This window comes from Pan paniscus, chromosome Y, assembly GCF_029289425.2.
Source record: "Pan paniscus chromosome Y, NHGRI_mPanPan1-v2.0_pri, whole genome shotgun sequence".
Classification (NCBI taxonomy): Eukaryota; Metazoa; Chordata; class Mammalia; order Primates; family Hominidae; genus Pan; species Pan paniscus.
In genome coordinates this window covers 8,896,025-8,914,508 of record NC_073273.2, presented here as the reverse complement: position 1 = coordinate 8,914,508, position 18,484 = coordinate 8,896,025, and the positions used below count along the sequence as shown (strand labels likewise).

The following is an 18,484-nucleotide window of genomic DNA, read 5'->3' as shown; positions in this document are numbered from 1 at the left end:
AATATCTCTCCTTTTTGGGTCCAGGTATGATAGTTGTATTATTGCATGGTATCTGAAGCTGGGTATATGACAAAATTTTACCTGTGGGCAGAAACAGAGCAGGAGAGTCTCATCACCTGGATGGTGAGCTCAGGATACATTATAATCTTAGAGAAACAGAGAAGACTCACATCACCTAGGTGCTGGACTCAGCAATATGTGATAATCCCTTGTTTTGGCAGACTCCAGAATAAAGAGGAGAGTTGCATTACCCAGTTTTTGCAGTCAGCGTTATGTCACAATTCTTTTAGTGGGCAGGACCTAGGCAGGAGAGAAGAGTCACATTTCCTAGATGTTATCCCCGATGATGTCACAATGTTCTTTGGTGAAAAAGCAGAAGCAAAATAGACAAATCACCCAAGAAATAGGCTCAGATATATGTGACAGTATCCCTACTTGGCAGGATCAAGTAGTAAAGAGTCACATTATTGTGATTCTGACCCAACGATATGTCACAATGCACACATGGGAAACAAAGCAGTTTTTACACGTGGGTACTAGGCCCCATGATATGACAATATCTTTTAGGGTGACACCTTTAACTGTTAACTCATATGTATGTAAGTCACATTGTCACGTGTGTGCTGGGCCATTGTATGACATCCTCTAGAACATCTGAGAGTTTTATACAACATGCATGAGATTCACAAACTACTCTGAGGTCCACATGCTCATTTTGACTCTGAATATTATATATTGCCTTAAACCCAGATATGAGAGTCAATATCTCTCATTTATGCTTAGTTCAGGAATGAGACTTATTTTTATGCCTGTGAGCTGGGTCTAAAAATGAGTGATGGTTGCACCTGTGGCAAAATCCACAAATGAGAGTCACAATTCCATCTTTGTACTGTTTTACTTGTTAGACTCAGTATCTCAGCAATGGGCTTTCTTAATGAGGGGTGGTGACAAGTTTTACTTTCAATTGTGTGTGTAATTCAGAATCACAATCTTAACTTTTTGCTGGGCTTTGTTAGGAAACGCTGTACCACCCAAGGAGTTTATACAATATTAATTATTGTTCTGTGAGCTTTCCTCAAATACGCAACCCAGGATTTTACCTATTGCCCTAAGCCTTGCGATGAGAGGCAAAATATCTTCTATTTGCTGAATCACAATGTAAGTTTGACCATCATACCTGTAAACTGAAGCAAGGTATATTTTATAATCCCATTTGTGGGCAAAAAATTACAAAAAAGAGTAACGTCACTTAGGTGCTGTGGCACGCAGCATGTCACAGTGCTGTCTCTAGGCAGAATACAGAAAGCAGGGTCACGTTATCTGGATGCTGGACCTAGCAATATGACACAATTTTACTTGTTAAAAAAAAGAAACTCAACCAAGGGATGAAAGCCAAAACACTTACAGATTTGGCTGAAGATATGTCAAAATGCCCTCTGTGGCTCTGGCACTGGCAGGACTGAAGCATCATTAGAGTGTTGGGCCTACCATTAGCAATCACTCCCTCATTATTCAGGACTGCAGCAGAAGAGTAACATCATCTGAGTGCAATAGGTGAAATTTTCCCTTTGTGGGCATGGTTCAGAAAAAAGGAAATAGTCACATAACCTAAATCCTGGTCTCAGAAATACATCACAATTTCAGCATTTTAAAGGCTGAGGCAAGGGAAGAGAGTCATATTACTTAGGTCATGGGCTTAGAAACATGTCCCAATGTCCCCAGTAGGCAGAAGTCAGGCAGAAGAGGAGAGTGGTGTCTCATTGGTGCTTCTTTAGGTGTATGTCTCAATCTAACACATGGGCAGAACCAGACAGAAGAGCCATATAACCTGGGTACTGGGTCCTAAAGTATGTTGCAAATCCCGATTAGTTCAGAACCAAGGTGAAAGAGTTACATCTCCTTGGTTCAGGTTTCACTTTCATGTCACAATGCCCTATGTGTGTGAGGCCAAAGCATTTAGTCCCATAAACTAGTTTATTGGCCCAAGAGATAGGTCACAAAGTCCCCTGTGAAGCATAGTCTTGGCAAAAGAGTATCATCACCTGTGTGCCTGGCCTAGAAATATGTCATTCTCCAGGTTGTCAGGGCCCAAGCAGGAGAGCCGCTTAACCTAGGTAATAGGTGCGGAGATATGTCACAATGCCCTACTTTGGGCACGGCTGTGGCAAAAAGTACCCACAGCTGTATGCCTGGCTTCACAATATGTCACCATCCTTCCTTTGTGCAAGGCCCATTCCAGAGATCAGAGTTTCATCTCTATGAGGTGCACACACAAATATGTTTACAATAATTTTGGTTGGCATGGCACAGGCAAGAATGTGAACATCAACTGGATGCTAGATCCAGTGATATGTACAATCCTTACTGAGAGAAGGGCCCAGGCAGGAGAGTCACATCTCCTTGAGGTTGGCCTAGGTAGATATCACAATCCCATATATGGGCTGGAACAAGTCTGGAGAGTCAAATTACACTGGTGCTTAGCAAAGATTTATATCACAATCACACTGTCAGAAAATTCCAAAGATGTGATTTACAATACCACACACGTCCTGTTTTCATGTGTGACAGTTGACTTCATCCATGAGAGATGATGACAGTCCTTACTGTCAGGTGGGTGTGCATACAAGACTCACAATTTCACCTGAGTTGAACCCTGCTTTGACTCCTTCTGTATAAACCAAAGACTCTGTAAAATATGTGTGTGTGTTGTAATCTTTTGTGATGTTTGTACAAGAAAGTGATTCAGGACATCACGCATGTCCCTAAACTGAATTATAAGAGTAAAAATATTCTCTGTTGGATGAGTCCACATATAAGAGTCATTATTATTCCTGCAAGCCCTGCCTAGGTATTTGTTATAATTTGTTCTGTGGTTATGAATCAGGCCTAACAGCCACATCACCTAAATGCTGGGCCAGAAATATTCCAGTATTCTTTTTGCAGGAGGGGTTCTGTCCAAAATATCACATAACTTGTGTGCTAAATCCAACTCTGTTGCACAATGTTCATTTTGGGCTGTGTCTAGGCAGGAGAGGAGAGTCATAGGACCTAAAAGCTGGGCTCAAGCATGTGTCAAAATGCCTCTCAACAGGAGAGTTTCTCCAAAAAAAGAGAGCCATGTCATTTGAATGCAGTATTTAGAAAATGTAAAATTACTATAGGAAGCAGGGTACAGGTCAAAGAAGAGAGTCATATACCCTAAATAAGGGGTCCAGAAATATATGACTATTTTGCCTGAGGACAGTTTTTAGATAGCACAGTCAAATCACCAAGGTGCTTGATGAAGATATTTGTCAAAATCGCTTTTGTAGGCTATATCTAGGCAGAATTATTAAATCACTCAGGAACTGAAATACAATACATGTCACAATTACACTTGTGGAAAGGTTTAGGTATAAGACTCAACTGTGGGCTTTGTAAATGTGGGATGGTGGCAACTTTTAATTCCACCTGGGTGTGTAATCGAGAGTCCCAATTTGAACTTTTTGCTGGCCCCTGCTATAAAAATTTCTACCACAAAGGAGTTTATAAATGTAAGCTAGTTGTGTAAGTTTCTGTGAGCTTGGTACAAATACGCAGCCCAGGACCTTATCTATTGCCCCAAGCCTAACAATGAAAGGCAAATATTTTCTATTGGCTGAATCCCAGTATAAGTTTGATCATCATGGCTGTGAGCTTAAACTGGGTATATGTTATAATGACATATGTGGGCAAAACACTACGCAGAAGGGTAACATCACTCAGATGCTGTGCCCAGCAATATGTCACAAAGCCTTCTGTATGCAGGGTGTAGGAAATTGGGTCACGTTAACTGGGTGCTGGACCCAGAAATACGACACAATTTCACATGTGTAAGAAACCCAGCCCAGTTATGAGAGCCAAAACACCTACATAATGGGCATAATATATGTCAAAATACTTTCAGTATCAGCAGCACAGGCAGGAGCATCACATCTTAAGGGTGCTGGGCCCAGCAATATACAATATGCCATAATTATCTCTTTATGCAGATCCCATGCAGAAGAGTAACATGATCTGCATGCTGGGCAATAATATGTGTCAAATTTCTTTTTTGTAGGCATGGTTCAGGAGAAAGAGAAGAGTAACAGATCCTGAGTCCTGGGCTCAGCAATGTAACAAAATCCTCCTTTTATGAAGGCCCAGGAAGAAAAACAGAGTCACATCACTTAGGTCATGGGCTCAGAGACATGTTCTAATATTCCAACGAGGCAGAGCTCAGGCAGGTGAGGACAGCCGAGAGTCACATATCCTGAGTCCTGGGCTCAGCAATGTGACAAAATCCTCCTATTATGAAGGCCCAGGAAGAAAAAGAGAGTCACATCACTTAGGTCATGGGCTCAGAGATATGTCCTAATATTCCAACGAGGCAGAGCTCAGGCAGATGAGGACAGCCATATCACCTATGTGCATCCATCAAAATATGTCACAATTTAACATGGGGGCAGAAACTATGCAGAAGAGCCACATCACTTGGGTGCTGCATCCTGTGATATGTCACAAAGTGCTCTTAACACAGCACCTAGCCAAGAGAGATACATCATACTAGGTGAAGGTTCTCTGCTTATGACACAATGCTTCATCTGGTTAGGACCCAGGGAGAGAGTCACTTCATTTAGGTGATAGGCCCAGAGATATGTCACAATGTACTGTGTGAAGCATAGCCCTGGAAAAGGGTACCATCACCTGTGTGCCTGGCCTAGAAGAGTCTCACTTTCGAGGTTGGAAGAACCCTAGCAGGAGAGCCACATAATGTAGGTGATAGACCCAGAGATATGTGACATTGCCCTCCTCCAGGCATCCACAGGATAAGGAGGATCCTTGCCTGTGCGCTGGTCCTTGCGCTATGTCACTATCATTCTGTTGTGCAGTGCCCATTCCAGAGAGGAGACTCACATCAACTATGAGGTAAACACAGAAATATGTCACAATAATTTTGGTGGGCAGGGTGCAAGTAAGGATGTAACATTACCTGGGAGCTAGGTCCAGTGATATGTCACAATATTTACTGAGAGATAGGACAAGGCAGGAAAGTCATGTCACCTCGAGGTTGGCCTAGGTATATTTCATAACCCCACCTATGAGCTGGAACAAGTCCGGAGCCTCAAATTACACAAGTGCTTAGCAAAAATTTATATCATACTCACACTGTCAGAAAATTCCAAAGATGAGATTTACCATTTTACCACACATGCCCTGTTTCATGTGTGACAGTTACCTTTATCCATGTGAGATAATGAGTTCTTACTTTCAGCTGGGTGTGCAAACAAGACTCATGATTTCATCTGTGTGCTGAGCCCTGCTTTGACTTTGTGTGTATGACCCAAAGACTTTGTAAAATATGTATGAGTGTTGTAATATTTTGTGACCTTTGTACAAGAAGGAGATCCAGGACATCATGCATGTTCCTAAACTGAGTTATAAGATGCAAAATATCCTCTATTGGCTGAGTCCACACATGAGAGTCATTATCATGGCTGTGAGCCATGCATAGGTATATGTTACAATTCACTCTGTGGTTAAGAAGGAGGCCTGACAGCCATATCACATAAATGCTGCGTCAGAAATATTCCAATATTCTTTTTGTAGTCAGGGCCCTCTCAGAAATATCACATAACTTATGTGCTATGTCCAGCTCTGTGGCTCAATATCCCTTGTGGACAGTGTCTAGGCAGGAGAGGAGAGTAATATCACCTAAATGATGGGCCCAAAATTTTGTCACAATTCTTCCTGTTGACAGGTCCCAGGCAAGAGTGTCATATCATTTGGATGCAGGGATTATAAATACTACAATCCACCAAAAGAAGCAGGGTACAGGCAGGAGAGAAGAGTCACGTAACCTAGATGAAGGGCACAGAAATATGTTACAAGAGCCCCTGAGGATATTTCAAGATACATCAGCCAGATCACCAAGGTGCTTGACCAATGTATCTGTCAAAATCTCATTTGCTATACCTAGGCAGAATTATTAAATCACTCAGGAGTTGAGCAAAGATATATGTCACAATCAGACTTGTGGAAAGGCTTAAGTCTAAGAGTCACCATCCTGCACAAGTCGTAGGCTCTAGTCATATGAGTTGTTACTAGGCTTCTGTTCTGGTCTCTGGTACATGGCAGAATATCACCTGTGGCCAGAGAGAACACAAGAAAGTCCCATCACCTATGTGGGTCTGGGCCACTGAGACATCACTATTCACCTTGTGGGTAGGAACCTGGTGGAAGAGTCACAGCGCCTGGATTTCAGTGACATATCAAAACCCTCTCTCTGGGCAGGGCTTTGGCAAGAGAGGAGACTCACTTCACAAAGGCAGTTGGCCTAGATGTTTGCCACAATGTCTATTCTGTGCAGTAACCAAACTGTAGAGTGGCCTCACATAGGTGTTTGTCCCAGGAAATATGTCACAATCTGCCTGTGGTCTGGGCCAAGGCGAAAGTGAAGAAACATCACCTAGGTACTGAGCCAAGTGATATGTTCAATGCTTCCTGTTGGCAGAACCCAAAAGAAGAATCACATCACTTGAATGCAGTACCCAGTTCTTTGTCACAATGCCCTGTAAGTGCATGGCCGAGGAAGTAGAAGAGAGTCACATCACTTACAGGATGGACCTAGATATATAACAAAATTCCTTTTGTAGAAAGGTTTCAGGCAGATAACTCACATCATCTGGTTGATCGTCCCACTGACATATGTAAAATTTCCCTTTGAAGGCAGAGTCATGATGGATGTTATCTATTGCTTAGCTGCTTGTTCCACATATGGCACAATTACTTCTGTGATCTGGGCCTAGAAAAGGAGTCAAATTATTCATTTGCTGGACAAAGTGACCTGTCCCAATGTGACACTCTCATATATGTTCAGAAATAAGTTTCACATCCCACACAAGTCCTGGTTTTGTGTATGTGAGTCAATTCTTTCTGTAAGTTGGATCAAAATGGAGGAGTCAAAATCTCAACAATGGGCAAGATTCATGTATAAGCACCGCAATCCCCCTTGAACATTGTGGTCCAGGCGGGGAGTCATGGCACCACAGGTGTGCTGAATCCTGGTTCAAATGTTAACAAACCACCTGTGGATCAGGTCCATGTAGGTGAGTAATTATTTCAAACATCGACTGCTTTTTATGTGTGAGATTTAGTCCCTCATTCCTAGACCCTGTTAATATGCGAGAATGACAATCATTTCAGTGAAGTGTGCATACAAGAGTCATATTCTTACCTGGTTGCTGGTCTCTGTTATGACACTCTTTGCACCATTAATGCTTTATATGATATACCTGAGTATTATAATCCTTCGTGACTTTTATACAAGTGAAAAACACAGGGCTTTACCCATGGCCATGAGACTGGCTATGAGAGTCAAAATATTCCTACAGGCTGGGTCCAGGTATGAGAGTTATTGTTGTCCATGCGTGCTTAACCCAGGTATGTGTCAAAATTTCACCTGTAAGCAGGGACAAGGAAAGGGAGTCAACTCACCTCGACACTGAACCAGTGATACAGCATAATCTCATTTGTATGCTGGGCCTAGTCAGAAGAGTCACTTCACCCGGGTACAGTTTCACATAATATGTCAGCAAGCCCACTATGGACAGGGAAGAAAAAAGAGAGGACAGTCAGTCCACGTATGTGCTGGACTCTGCAATATGTAACAACCCTCTCTCTTGGTAGAGTCTAGAATATGAAGGTGAGTCACATCATGTAGGTTTTTCAATCAGCGGTATGTCACAATTTGTTTGCTGAGCAAGCTTCAGGCAGGAGGTGAGAGTCACATTACCTAGCTGTTAAGCCAAACAATATTTCACAATGTCTTCTGGGTGCAGGACACTGTCAGAAGACACAAATCCTCTAGCTTATAGACCCATAGATACGTGATAATATCCCCTTTTGGCAGGGTCCAGACAGAAGAGTCACACTATGATTCTAACACAGTGATATGTTACAATCCACCCAAGGAAAGGAATTTAAGCCAAATAGTCTCAACACCTAAGCACTATGCCTATTAATAGGCCAAATCCCCTTGTCTTTGAGAGTGACACTATAAACTCTGAGCTGGGTGTGTATATGAGAGTAACAATTTCACTAGTATCCTGGGCCGTTGCATGACTCTCAACAATTTTCAAAAGCTTTATACATCACGCATGAGAGTTTCAAACCACTCTAAGGCCTACATATTCACATGGATTCATGATCTTACATATTCCCCTAAACCCAGGTATAATAGTCAGCATCTCCTCTATAGGCTGGGTTAGAAATGAGACTCATTTTTATGCCTGTGAGCTGGATCTAGAAATAAGTCACAATCCCACCTGTGGCCAGATCCACATACGAAAGTCACAATTCCAACTTTGCACTGCATTCATTTGTAAAACTCAGGTTCTTAACAATGGCCTTTGGACATGTAGAACGATGACAACACTTGCTTTTACCTGGGTGTGTAATCAAGAATCTCAAACTGAACTCTTCACTGGTCCCTATCACCAAACTCTCTATACCAACAAAGAAGTTCATACATTATGAGTTAGTGTTGTAAAGCTCTGTGAGCTTGGTACAAATATGCAACCCAGACTTTATGTATTGCCCAAAGCCTAGCAATGAAAGGCAAAATATCTCCTATTGGCTGAATCTCAGTATAAATTTGACCATCATGCCTGTGAACTGAAGTCATAGTCCCATTTGTGAGCAAAAAATGTAGGCCCGAGGGTAACATCACTTAGGTGTTGTGCCAAGCAACATGCCACAGTGCCCTCTCTAGGTAACATATAGGAATTAGAGTCATGTTAACTGAGTTCTGGACTCAGCAATATGAAACAATCCATTATGTGGAAACAGACAAAAACAAAAGTGAAAAAAAAAAACAGCAAAAAGATAAGAGCCAAAACACCTACATAATGGGCCCAGGATCTGTGAAAATACCTTCTCTGGCTCCAGCAAAGTCATGAGTTTTATATTTTCAGGATGCTGGGCCCAGCAGTATGTTATAATATTCTCTACATACAGGACCCACATAAAGGCGTAACATTATCTGGGTGCTGGGCCCTGCAATAGTCCAAAATTTCTGTTAGTGGGCATGATTTGAGATTAAAAAAAAAGGTGAATCAAATAACCTGATTGCTAGGTTGAGCAATATATCACAATCTCTCCATTGTAAAGACCCAGCAGAAAAAGAGAGTCACTTCCCTTAGTTCATGGGCTCAGAGATATAGTCCAGTGTCCCCAATAAACAGGGCCCAGGCAGAAAGGGAGACTCATATCACCTAAATGTTTCCCTAGTTATATGCCAAAAACCTTACCCACGGGCAGAAACCAGGCAGAAGAGCCACATCACCTGGGTACAACTGCAAGTAATATGTCACCATCCCCAGCATAGATAGATTTCTTATAAAAATAGATAATGACACCACGTGGGTGCTCTGCTCACCGATATGTAACAATTCCCTCTCTTGACAGAGTCCAGGAAAAAAAGGGGACTTCTGTCACCTAGGCTCTGCACTCAATGGTATATGACAATTTTTTCAGTGAGGAGGATCCAGGCAGTAAAGATGGGTCAAATTTCCTATATTCTAAATCCAGCAATATGTCAGTGTCTCCTCTGGGCAAGGTACTGGCAGGAGAGACATATTACATAGCCAATAGACCTGGAGATATGGGAAAATATCCTCTGTTTGCAGGGCCCTGGAAGAAGAGTCACATTATTTTGATTCTGACCCAGTAATATGTAACAATGCCCTAATGGAATGAAATTTAAACTAAAAGTTATCAACACCAGCTACTAGGGCAAGATATATGACAAAATCTCCTCATCTTTAAGGGTGACACCATTAAATGTTAGCTATCTGTGTATAAGAGAGTCACAATCTTATGTGTGTGCTTGCCATTGTATGACACTCTCTATAATATCTGAGAATGTTATGCAATATGCATGAGAGTTGCAATCCTCTCTGAGGCCTTCAGGCATTTACAGAATTATGATTATGCATATTGCCCTAAACCCAGGTATGACAGTCAGCATCTCTCCTATAGACTGGTGTTAGGGATGAGATCATTATTATGACTGAGAGTTGGCTCCAAAAATGAGTCACCATCCCACCTGCGGCCATATTCATTTATGAAAGTCACAATTCCATCTTTGTGGTGTATTCGCTTAGACTCAGGATCTCAACAATGGGCTTTGTAGATGTAGGATGGTAAAAATTTACTTTCATCTGAGTGTGCAGTCAAGAATCATAATCTTAACTGTTTGCTGGGCACTGTTAAGAAACTGTTTGTATCACCCAGGAAATTTTTATTACATGAGTTAGTGTTGTAAACTACTGTGAGCTTTGTAGAAATGTGCAATGAGTAACCTGACTCTTTGACCTAAACCTGGTGGTGAGAGGAAAAATCTCTCCTATTGGCTGAATCTCAACATAAGCTTGATCATCATACCTTTGGACTGAAGCAAGGTATTTCTCACATTCCCATTTTTTAGCAACCTATTCAGAATATTAACATCACTTAGGTTCTTTGTCAAGCAATATGTCATGATGCCCTCTGTAAGCAACGCCTAGGAAAGAGGGCCACATTAACTGCAGGCTGGAGTCAGCAATGTAATACAACCACACGTGGAAGAAATTCAGCAAAGTGGTAAGAGTGAAAACACCTAGAAAATGGGCCAAAGATATGTCGAAATACCTTCTGCGGTCCTGGCACAAGCAGGAGAGTCACATCATTAGGGTTCTAGGCCAAGAAATATGCCACAGTTTCCTCTTTATGCACAACCTAGGCAGAAGAGCAGCTTCATCTGGGTACTGGGCCCTGAAATAGGGCAAAAGATCTGTTCCTGGGCATTGTTCAGTTACAAGATGAGAGTCACATTACCTAAATGTTGAGCTCATCAATATCTCATAATCTCACCATTGTAAAGCCCTAGACAAAAATAGAGTCACATCACTTAGGTCACGGGCTTAGAAATATGGCCCAATATCACCAGTAGGCTGGGTTCAGACAGAAGAAGAGTCATATTACCTAGATGCTTCTTTAGCTATATGTCACAATTTAATATGTGGGTGAAAATCAGGTTGAAGAGCCACATCATGTGGTCCTGTGTACTGAGATATTCACGAGTCCCTCTTAGCAAAGGACCCAGGCAAGAGAGTTAAGTCACCTAGGTGCAGATTCCATGCTTATGTCTCAATACTTCATGTGGGCAGGACCAAGCAGGAAGTCACATCACCTTGGTGATAGGCCCAGATATACATGACAAAGCATTTTTGTAAGCATGGCCCTGGCAAAAGAGTTCCATCACCATTGTGCCTGGCCTAGCAGTATGTCACTATTCAATTGGGCAAGTTTCAAGCAGAAGAGCCATATCACCTACATGATAGGTCCTGTGATATGTCAAGTGCCCTTTTTTGGGCATAGCCCTGGGAAAAGAGCATTATTACCTGTGTGCCTGGCCTAGAAACAGGTCACTATTTTGCCCAGTGTTCAAGGCCCTTTCGAGAGAGGAGAGTGACATCTTCTAACTCATGGACACTGCAATATGTCACAATGATGTCTGCGAGCATGGCGCAAGCAAGAATGTAACGTCACCTGTGTGCTGGATCCAATGATGTTATAATTCTGAGTGGAGGGCCCAGGCAAAAGAGTCACGTCACTTCAAGGTTGGCTTAGGTAGATATCAAAATCCCATAGGTAGGCTGGAACCAATCTGAAGGGTGAACTCACACAGGCACTTGGCAAAGATTTATATCAGTCATGATGGAATAAAATTCTAGGGATTAGATTTACAATATCAGGTGTGTTCTATTTTTATGTGGGACAATTGCCTTCATCATCTGTAATGGTGAAAGCTGTTACTGTCAGCTGAATGTGCATATGAGAATCCCAATTTTCTCCATGTGCTAGGCCCTGTTATGACTCTCTCTATACGACACAAGGATGTTATAAAATATGTGTGAATGTTGTAATCTTCTGTGACCTTTTTACCAGAAGGAGATCCTGGATATCACTTATCTCCCTAAGCCTAGTTATAAGAGTCAAAATGTTTCCTATTGGCTGGGTTCACATATGAGAGTCCTTATCATGTATTTTAGATGTGTCTACAGATATGGCGCCATCTCATCTGTGGTAATTAAACAGGCAGAAAACGACATCACCTAAATCCTAAGCCAGAAATACCCCAACTTTATTTTGTAGAGAGGGCCCTAACAGAAATATGACAAAACTTAGGTGCTAGACTCAGCTCTGTGGCATAATGCCCTTTGTGGAGTGTGCCCAGGCAGTAGAGGAGAGTCATATCACCTAAATGAAGGGCCCAGAGAGATATCACAAAGCCCCCCCTTTAAAAAGCCCAGACAAGAGACTCATGTCACTTGGGTGCAGTGCTTAGAAATGCTACTCTTCACGGGAAGCAGGGTTCATGCAGAAGAGGAGAGTCATGTAACCTAGACAATGGCTCCAGAGATATGTTATGATCACTTCTGAGAACCTGTTAGGACACAAGAGTAAAATCACAAAGGTTCTTGGCAAAGGTATAGGTCCAAATGTCATCTGCGGGCTATAACAAGGCAGGATTATTAAATCACTCAGGAGCTGGGCAAAGGTGTATATCACAATAGTACCTGTGAAAATCTGGGGCAGGGATGAGAGTAATGATCCTGTCCTGCACGTGTCCTGGCTCTGGGGACAAGCGTCATCATTAGGCTTTTTATCTGGTCTCGGGTAAATGGAAAAATATCACCTGTGGGCAGAGAGAAAAAGGAAAGTTCCATCACCTTAGTGGATGCTGGTCCAGTGAAATGTCTCAATTGTCCTTGTGGCTAGGACTCTGATAGAAGAGTCACATCATCCGGATGCTGGTTTCAGTGACATATAAGATCCCCCGTGTGAGCAGAACTTAGGCAGGAGAGAAGACAAACTTCACTTAGGCAATTGGCCTGAATATACATCACAATGGCCCCTAGGTGTAGGATCAAGGCAGGGGAGTAACCTCGCTTTGGTGCTAGGTTCAGCAACATGTCACAGTCTCTCTGGCGGTCAGGGCACAGGCAAGAGAAAAGAAATATCACCTAGTTGCTGAGCCAAGTAATACGTTACAAAGCTTCCTATTGGCAGAAACTTCATTCTCCAAAAAAGTCACATCACCTGGGTGCAGTACCTAGTTACGTGTCACAATCCACCAGAAGTGCAGGGCCAAGACAGTAGAAGGAAGTCATGTCACTTAAGTAACCAACTTATATAAAAACCACAGTGCTCTCTGTAGGCAGGCTTCAGGCCAAGATTTCACATCAGCCAAGTGCTGATCTCAGTGATATGTAAAAGTGCCCTACGTTTCATTACCAAAAAAGATGTTACTTATTGCTTAGGTGCTTGGTGCATGTAAGTCACAATTTCAACTGTGCTCTGGGCCTAGAAAGGAGAGTCAAAACACTCAGATTCTGTGCAAAGTTATACTTCTCAGTTACACACTCAAAAATGTTCAGAAATAAGTTTCACAGTCCCACACAAGTCCTGGATTTGGGTATGAGAGTCAACACCTCCTATAAGTTGGGTTGAAGTACAGGTGTCACAATCTCAAAAATAGGAAAGATCCACATAGAAGAGTCTCAATCCCACTTGAAGATTGTGTTCCAGTAGCAAAGTCAAAGTACCACAGTTTGACTAAATCATAGTTCAAACATCACCAAATCACCTATGGATCAGATTCATGTATGAGAGTAACAATTTCAAGCTTCAACTGCTTATGTGTGTGAGATTTACTACCTCATTTGTAGGCTCTGTACATGTGTGAAGATGAAAATCATGTCAGTTGTCTATGCATCCAAGAGTCACAATGGAACCTGGTTGCAGATACCTGTTATGAAACTCTTCGTAACATTCAGGCTTTATATGATACGCCTGAGAAGTATAATTTCCTGTAAATTATTACAGGTGGGAGATCTAGGACTTTACCCATGGCCTTAAGACTGCCTGTGAAAGTCAAATATCTCCCACTGGCTAGGTCTAGGTATGAGAGTTATTATTGTGCTGAATCCAGTTATTATATGAGCTGAATCCAGGTATACATCACAATTTCACCTTTGGACAGAGACAAGAGAGAAGAGTTACATTATCTGGGTGCTGAGCAAGGGATACGTTATAATTTCCTTTTTAGTCAGGACCCAGTCAGAACAGTCATATCACCTGGATACAGTCTCAGATAATATTATCATGACCACTAAACCCTGGATTGAAAAATAGAGGATTGTCACGCCCCTAGGTGATGGGCTCAGCAATATTTTATTATTTCCTCATTAGCAGAGTCCAAGACAAAGCTCACTGGCAGAGTCCAAGACAAAGAAGAGAGTCACATCACCTAGGTTTTGCACTCAGTGGTATGTCACAATTTCTTCAGTGGCCAGAATCCAGGCAGGAGTGGAGAGTCACATTACCTAGATACTATAGTGATATGTCCCAGTGTCCACTGTGGCAGGGCACTGGCATGAGAGACACCACATCACCTAGCTGATAGGCCCAGAGATACGTGATAATATCTCCTGTTGCCTGGGTCCAAGAAGAAGTTTCACATTATTAGGATTCTGACCCAGTGATAATTCACAATGCACCTATGGGCAAAATTTAAGCCCTAATTCTCAACACTTGGTTACCAGGCCTAGTGATAACACACACTCTCCTCATCTTTTAGGGTGACACCTTTAACTTTCAGCTAAGCTTGAATATTAGAGTCACAATCTCATATGTATGCTGGGCCAATGTATGACACTCTTTACATCCGAGGGCTTTATAAAACCTGCATGAGAGTTGTAAACCTCTCAGCGACCTGCATGCTCATATGGGTTCACAATTTTACATATTGCCCTCAATTCAGGTTTGATAGTCAGCATCTCTTTTATATGTAGGGTTAAAGGAGAAGACCCATTATTATCCCACCTCCAGACAGATCCACATATAAATTCACAATTGCAACTTTGTGCCGTATTCCACAGTGTGCATTGTATATGTAGGTTGGTGACAACTTTTAATTTTACCAGGGTGTATAATCAGTACTCCAAATCTGAACTTTCTACTGGGCCCTGTTATGAAAGTTTTTACCACCAATGAGTTTATACAATATAAGTTAGTGTTGTAATCTTTGGACTTTGTACAAATATGCAACTCTCTGTGTACAAATATTACTCTCTGTGGTTATGAAGCAGGCAGAACAATCACATCACCTAAATTCTTGGCCAGAAATATTCCAATATTTTCTTTGTAGGCAGGATCCTGTAGAAATGCCACATAAATTGTGTGCTAGATCCAGCTTGGTGGCACAGTGTCCCTTATTGGCAGTGTCCAAGCAGAAGAGGAGAGCTGCTATATCAGGTAAATGATGGAACCCAGAATATGTCACTATGCCTCCTCTTGACAGGGCCCAGGCAAGAGAGTCATATCATTTGGATACAGTGTTTAGAAATAATACAGTTACCAAAGAAAATCATGTACAGGTGGGAGAGAACAGTCATGTAACCTATGTGATGGGCCAGAAATATGTTACAATCACGCCTGTGGATATTATTAAGATAACACAGTCAAATCATGAAGATGCTTATACCAAGGATTTGTCAAAATCTCATTTTGATGTTATACCTATGCAGAATTATTACATCACTAAGGAGCTGGGTAAAGGTATATGTCACAGTTACACTTGTATATAGCTTTAAGACTAAGAGTCACCATGCTGCACATGTCCTGGCTCCAGATATATGTGTTGTTATTAGGCTTTTATTTATGGTCTCTTGTATAAGGCACAATATCGGCAGTGGCCAGAGAGAAGAGAAGAAAATCTCATCAGCTACATGGGTGTGGATTCAGTGAGAAGTCACAGTCTACCTTGTGGACAGGACCCTGGCAGAAGAGTCAAATCACCTGGATGCTGGTGTCAGTGAAATATCAAAACCTCTTCTCTGGGCAGGATTTTTGCTAGAGAGGACACTCACTTCACTTGGGCAATTGGCCTAACTATTTGTCACAATGCTTCTTATGTGCATTACCAAGGCTGGAGAGTGACCTCACAAAGGTGCTGGACCCAGAAATATGTCACAATCTCCCTGTGGTCAGGGCTAGGAAAATGCGAGGAAACATCACCTACATTCTGAGCTAAGTGATATGTTACCATGTTCCAGTTGGCAGAACCCAAAAAGGACAATGATCTCCTGGACACAGTTTCTGCTTATATGTCAAAATGCACTGTAAGGGCAGGGCCAAGGCAGTAGAAGGGAGTCACATCAATTCATGGTGGATGTAGATATAAAACACAATTCTTCTTGTAGGCAGGTTTTAGGCAGATAATTCACATCACCTGGGTGATGGTCCCAGTGATATATGAAAGTGCCCTTTGCAGACAAGGCCAAAGAAGGTATTACATATTTCTTAGGTGCTTGTCCAACATATGGCACTATTTCATCCGAGTTCTGGGCCTAGAAAAGAGAGTCAGATTATTCATGTGCTGGACATGGTTACCTGTCCAAATCACACTCTCAGATATGTTTGGAAATAAGTTTCACATGCCACACAACACCTAGTTTCCTGTACCTGAGCCAACTCTTTCTATGAGGTAGATCTTAGTAGAGGAGTCACAATCTCAACAATGGTCAAGATTCATGTATAGGAGCCCCAATCCCCCTTGAAGACTGTGTTCCAGTAGGGAAGACACAACACCACAGGTGTGCTGAATCATGGTTCAAACTTTACCAAACCACCTGTGAATCAGATCTATGTGTAAGAGTAATTATTTAAACATTTGACTGTTTTTTATGTGTGAGATTAGTATCCCATTCCTACGCCCTGTTCACGTGTGAGAATGACAATCATGTCAGCTGGGTGTGCATTTAAAAGTCCCATTCTCACTTCATTTCTGGCCTCTCTTATGACACTCATTGTACAATTAAGGCTGTATATGATATACCTGAGTGTTATAATCCTTCGTGAACTTCATACAATTGAAAAACTCAGGACATAACCCATTGTCGTGAGACTGGCTATGAGAGTCAATTATCTCTACTGGCTGGGTCCAGGTATGAGAGTTATTATTCTGCATGTGTGCTTAACCCAGATATATGTCAAAACTTGGCCTGTGAGCAGGGACAAGAAAGGAAAGTGACATTACCTGGGTGTTGAGCCAATTATACAGTGTAGTATTATTTGAAGGCTGGGCATAGTCAGAAGTGTCAGGTTTATGCTGGTCCAGTGATACAATATAATCTTGGTGATGTGACAGCCTCAAAGATTATGTCACCAAGCACACTATTGCCAGGAAAAAAAGAAAAAGAGGAGTGTCACTCTACTCTACCTAAGTGCTGGGCTTTGCAAACTGTAATAATCTGCTGGCTTGGAAGAGTCTAGAATATGAAGGAAAGCCACATCACATAGATTTTGCAATCAGTGGTATGTCACAACTTCTTTGGTGAGCTGGACCCAGGCAGGAGAGTAGAATCATGTGACCTAGATGTTAAGTTAATATTTTCCAATGTCTTCTGGGGGCAGGGAACATGCAGGAGAGAAAAATTCCCCTACTTATAGGTCCAGAGATATGTGATAATATACCCTGTTGGCAGGGTCCAGACAGAAGAGTCACATTATAATGATATGAACCCAGTGATACGTCACAGTGCACCTGTGGGAAAGAATTTATGCCAAAATGTCTCAACAGGTGGGTACATTGCCTAGTAATATACCAAATTTTGTTGCCTTTGAGGCTGACACCATTAACTGTGAACTGGCTGTCTATATGAACATAACAATTTCATGTGTTTCCTGGGCTGTTGATTGACACTCTGTGACATTTGAAGGCTTTATACAGCATGTGTGAGAGTTGCAAACCAATCTGAGGCCTACATGTTTGTATGGATTCATGATCTTACATATTACCCTAAACTCAGGTATACTAGTCAACATCTCTTCTGCAGTTTGGGTTCAGGGATGAGACACTTTATTATGCCTGTAAGCTGGATCCAGAAATGAGTCACCATCCCACCTGTGGCCAGATCCACATATGAAGGTCACAATTCTGATTTTGTACTGTATTCACTTGTTAGACTCAAGACCTTAACAGTGAGGTTTGGACATATGGAATAGTGACAACGTTTGCTTTTACTTGGTTGTGTAATCGAGAATCCCAGTCTGAATTTTTGCTATTCCCTGTCATGAAACTCTCTGTACTCCACATATTTATACCTTATGAGTTAGTGTTGTAAAGGTCTTTGAGTTTGGTACAAATGTGCAACCCACAACCTCACCTATTTCCCTTGTTCTAGTGATAAAAGGCAAAATATCTTCTTTGGCTGATTCCCAGTGTAGTTTAGACCATCATGCCTGTGAACTGAAGTAAGGTATATGTCATAATCCTATTTGTGGGCCAAAACTAGGCAGGGGTGTAACATCACTGTGCTGTGCCAAGCATCATGCCACAATGCCATCTCTAGGCAGCGTATAGGAATTAAGTCATATT

At 41.9% G+C, this 18,484-nt stretch overlaps 1 protein-coding gene across 1 annotated transcript; it reads right to left on the bottom strand.

The window, feature by feature from the left end:
- Nucleotides 1-6,783: 6,783 nt before the first annotated feature.
- Nucleotides 6,784-12,698, bottom strand: LOC129395774 (testis-specific basic protein Y 2). The gene is made up of 4 exons (XM_055107221.1): nucleotides 12,621-12,698; nucleotides 10,444-10,561; nucleotides 7,495-7,600; nucleotides 6,784-6,802 (listed from the first exon to the last, which is right to left on the bottom strand). Exons 1-4 carry the CDS (start codon nucleotides 12,696-12,698, stop codon nucleotides 6,784-6,786), a joined length of 321 nt encoding a protein of 106 aa, XP_054963196.1.
- Nucleotides 12,699-18,484: the final 5,786 nt, after the last annotated feature.

Coding starts and splice junctions, on each gene's coding strand:
- LOC129395774 (XM_055107221.1), bottom strand. CDS start 12,698: ATGATGACGCTTGTCCCCAGAGCCAGGACACGTGCAGGACAGGATCAT. Junction 10,562..12,620: donor CCTGCCCCAGATTTTCACAG/GTACTATTGTGA, acceptor CCTCTTTCCTAG/GCGTTGCTTACAGAGGGCAT. Junction 7,601..10,443: donor TACCTTGCTTCAGTCCAAAG/GTATGATGATCA, acceptor CCCTGTCCATAG/TGGGCTTGCTGACATATTAT.